This window comes from Theobroma cacao, chromosome 9 (assembly GCF_000208745.1).
Source record: "Theobroma cacao cultivar B97-61/B2 chromosome 9, Criollo_cocoa_genome_V2, whole genome shotgun sequence".
Classification (NCBI taxonomy): domain Eukaryota; kingdom Viridiplantae; phylum Streptophyta; class Magnoliopsida; order Malvales; family Malvaceae; genus Theobroma; species Theobroma cacao.
In genome coordinates this window covers 9,021,420-9,025,761 of record NC_030858.1, presented here as the reverse complement: position 1 = coordinate 9,025,761, position 4,342 = coordinate 9,021,420, and the positions used below count along the sequence as shown (strand labels likewise).

At 32.0% G+C, this 4,342-nt stretch overlaps 1 protein-coding gene across 1 annotated transcript; it reads left to right on the top strand.

Moving 5' to 3' along the window:
• LOC18589011 (receptor like protein 30) lies at positions 1,915 to 4,105 on the top strand. Its single transcript, XM_007013805.2, has 3 exons — positions 1,915 to 2,399; positions 2,578 to 2,736; positions 3,883 to 4,105. Exons 1-3 carry the CDS (start codon positions 2,021 to 2,023, stop codon positions 3,972 to 3,974), a joined length of 630 nt encoding a protein of 209 aa, XP_007013867.2. The 5' UTR covers positions 1,915 to 2,020; the 3' UTR covers positions 3,975 to 4,105.

The window sequence follows — 4,342 nt, the reverse complement described above, 5'->3', positions numbered from 1 at the left end:
GGCTGATGATCTTGATGTTTATTTGAGGAATTATGATGAATAATGATGAATTATGAGTCTAGAAAAATAATGGAAATTTTCGGAGCAAAAATACGAATTTTTACCCATTATGGGTATTTTCGTAATTTGCTATCGGGACTGATAATTTGCACCACATTGAGGAACATTAAGTCAATTTGGGTGCAATTGAGGTATAGAAACTGAAAAAAATTAATTTGAGATTAAATTGGACGCGTTAGTAATTTAATCGGGTAATAGGTCGAATTAGGTCAGCACCGCATTTAAGCGGTAGTCGGATAAGTTGCATGTCATATCATGCATATATACCGAGCTTGAATTGATTTTATAATGGTCAAGCATTGATGTGGTGAATTATGTATTGTACATTGTGGATAGGTGGTGAGCAAATTACACTAGTAAAAGTACAGAAATTGTGCTTGAAGACTGGGATTAGGAGTACATCGACTCCTAGAACTGTGAGTGGACAACTTATCGTCTTAAATAGTTAGAGTTATTATACTTGTTTGATGCTTTTATTGAATGGTTAGCTTAAATTATAAAATATTATGTTTTCTAATTAAAATATTTTTTTAATAAAAATGATATTTATATTGGTTTTGAAATCAAATATTGTTTTGAAAAAATTGAGTATATAGAGACTGTGTTGAAATTTATGATTTTATATGTTATTGAAATTGGGGCTTATGACATTATGGGAGCATGATGGCTAAATTTTTGGGATTGGTCTCGGTAGACTGAATTACATTTTATTCGCCATATTATGCTACTGAAATTTTTATGGGTCTGGTGGTATATTAAACGGTCACTGCAGTCGTAGGGGTTTCCGTGGACTGCCTATGAGAGGGGCAGTGGAACTCAATTATATATTTACCTCCGAGGGGAGATGTTTGGTGAAGTATCTCCTGAGGTATGATTTGAGTGCACCTCACGTTCGGGCCACCACGTGAGAGTGAGACTCAGCCAACGCCAAGGAACGGCTGTGTGTTAGATGTGAAAACATGTTTATGGGTATGGGTCATTGAACAACCTTGGCGGTCTTAGTGGGATACCTTGACGAAGGTATCTACGAGAATGATTCTGGCAGGGGCCAAGTTTAAGAAATTCATAAGTCAGGAAATTTTGATGAAAATAAATTGTTTGGTATAGATTGAAACGAAATTTGTGTTATGAACATTATTGAGATATAACGTTTTTATATTGTCTCCATCTACTCGGCTTTAGATGCTTTTGATGGTAATTGTTTACTCACTGAGATTATTTAATCTCACCCCACTTCCTATCTATTTTTCAAGCTTAGGACAGTTTGTTGATAGTTGATTAAGACGAGAATTAATCGTGGAATTGCATCATAGGAAGTAAGGGTTCGTAGCTCTACACCTTCTTGGTTAGTTGGGGGCCCACATGTCACTGTAAACGAAATTTCATACTTTAATTATCTTTATTACTATATGAATAAATTTATTTTACTTTTACGCTACAAAAGTTATTTTAAGAAGACTTTGAAAATATTGTGTTTTAAGAAAATATAATATTTTATTTAATATTTTTATTATATTCAAATAGCTATAATTTTACTTTAAACGAATGTTTTAGACTTCAAAATTTAATTTAAATCATGAAATATGTGTTTTCACTTACATATTACATTTTTACGGATTTCGAAATTTCAAAAAAAATGACGAAAATACCCCTGTGAACTAGAAAATAATATTTTATTGTTTTGAGTTGAAAACAACTTATGATTTCTTGAAATACGAGATTTAATAACTGTCGCTCACCAAGGAGATGCGGAAGTTGATGCTAAGCCTTGCGGGGTTTCGATCGGCATTCGGGGTAATGAGTGCTTATCAGGACGTCGAAACGGTTGTCACGGGCTCGATGAGAGTTTCGGGTCTTGACTTGGTTGGTTCCTTCTATAAAGCCCAAGGGCGTGTTGCTCCCAAATGCATAGAGCTACAAAATATATCAAGCGAGCTGAGCATATTGAGAATTTGATCAGATGGGGGCGGCTATGGTAGTTTTTGTATTAGTGTTCCTATTAGGAGGGTGGCCGTTGGGTGAAGGGTGTTGGGAACAAGAAAAAATTGGTCTCTTGCAACTCAAGCCTTTCTTCAATTATCATAACGCTCTACACAACTGGGTGGATGTGGAAGGAAAAGAGAGTTCACACTGTTGTCGGTGGGAAAGGGTTGAGTGCGACGCAATTTCTGGCCGAGTGATACGACTCTACCTTTGGAAAGAGTACTCTGATGTAGCACAAGATAGTGAAAATCTCAGGCAGCCGTGGTATCTCAACGCCTCTCTGTTTCTTCCCTTCGAGGAATTGAAGAGTCTTGATCTGAGCGAGCACCAAATAGCTGGTAGCCTTGACAACGAAGGTCATATCATCCATCCATTCACTGCCACTTAATTTATTGATTCCTAATTTCGCGTGTGAAAATATAAACTTGTTTCAATGCGTTTTCCTGCTCTCTTAAAATTCTAAATATGATCTCTTTTTTGACAAATTAAACCACTAATTAACTCCTATGTGTTTAAAAAAAATATGCCTTGTAGGTTTTGAAAAGCTATGGGGGAAGTTGGATAAACTGGAGCATCTCTTCTTAAGTGACAATCAGTTCAACAATAGCATTTTATCATCTTTAATTGAGTTCTCATCTCTCAAGTCTTTAGACTTATCATTCAACAACCTCACGAAATTTATCTATACAGACGGTAAAGTTAATATATATTGTTTATTTTCAATTTTACCTCATACATTCATGTATAATCAATTTGATATATATTTATGAAATTTATGAATTTCACTACAAATTTCTATTAAATTTTTGTATTTTATAAAAATTTCTATTAAATTTTTGTATTTTATAAAAATTTCTATCAAATTTTGAAAGTTTATATATTTAGAATAAATTTCTTCTTGATCAATTAAGTTTTTGAAATTTTCTATTTTGATTATCCAACTTTGAAAATAACATTTGGATCACTCAATTGTTAAAAATAACGATCCTTTTAAGTTTCATGTTATCATACCTCAGTGATAATTGAATAACAGTAGCTTGTTACCTTTGACTGAGCTTTTATCTATGAAATATCTCACAGATCATGCCATATATATTAATTAAAATTTTCTTAAATTTTTAATTGAAATCAAAATCATTAAAGTGACAAAGCTTAATTTTTTTCTTGAGCAATATATTAATAGAGCTTATCAATAAATTAAACAATCGATTGAATTTTTGCACACACATATTGTTTTTTAATTAAAATTTTAAATTATATTTGTTCTTTTTTCTTATTTGTTTTTATTTACGAACAAGCCTATTGGACTATTTCTCTCTCTCTTTCTCTCTATATATTTACATATAATATATATTAAGTGATCATCAATGATATGTGAAATTTGGCTTTTAATGTGTCATGCATGTTTTGCCATTCAAAAAAAAAAACAAGTGTCATGCATGTTTCTTTTTCCATGTACAATTCGTCAAGATAATTCCTTACCTCATAAGATAGCTAGATTGTGCAGTGATTTGTTTGAAGAAAGAATTTGGTTAGACACCCTTCTTGAAGATATTTTATTGTCAAATTAATGAAAGTTTATTATTTTTCATTAAAAAAAAAAAAAAACAGAACAACATCCTATATCCTACATTGGGCCTCTTTCATAGTTAAAAACTTAAAGTTTGGAGTCTTTGTGGATTAAAAGGAACCATTCATACGCATGGTAGGCTTTTCCTTAACTTTCTTCAATTTTTGTTCTCATTCTAATTTGCCAAGGATTCAATTTCATCATAGGCCTCAACATCTCATACTAAGGCTTTGAAATTCTCCCTTATATATTTTATTGGGTTTCAACAGAATTGAACAAGCTGATAAACTTGGAGGAGTTGTCGTTATGGGGCAATGACATTGAGAGTTTTGGATCTTTTGGAGGCATACTTCAAACATAAATTACTCAATTATTGATATAGTAAAGAGAGAGTTTTGGATGTTTACATGTAAATTTACATAAACTTTGATTGGAAGTGAAATAATCATGTACATCTTGTACAGAAAGTAAAAGACTATTGGACTTGATCAATCTTGAAGTGCTTGATCTGAGTAATAATCATCTCAACAATAGCATATTTTCATCCCTTGGGGCCTTCCCAAATCTGAAGCAGCTTGATATACAAAGCAACAACTTCAAAGGATCCATAGTAATTAAAGGTAAAAAAAACAATATTAATATATTGTGATAGTTTTTTGTCTAAAGTAATTTAGTAAAAATATGTAGAATAATTATCTTAGCATCAATAATGGAGTTTTTAAATTCGTT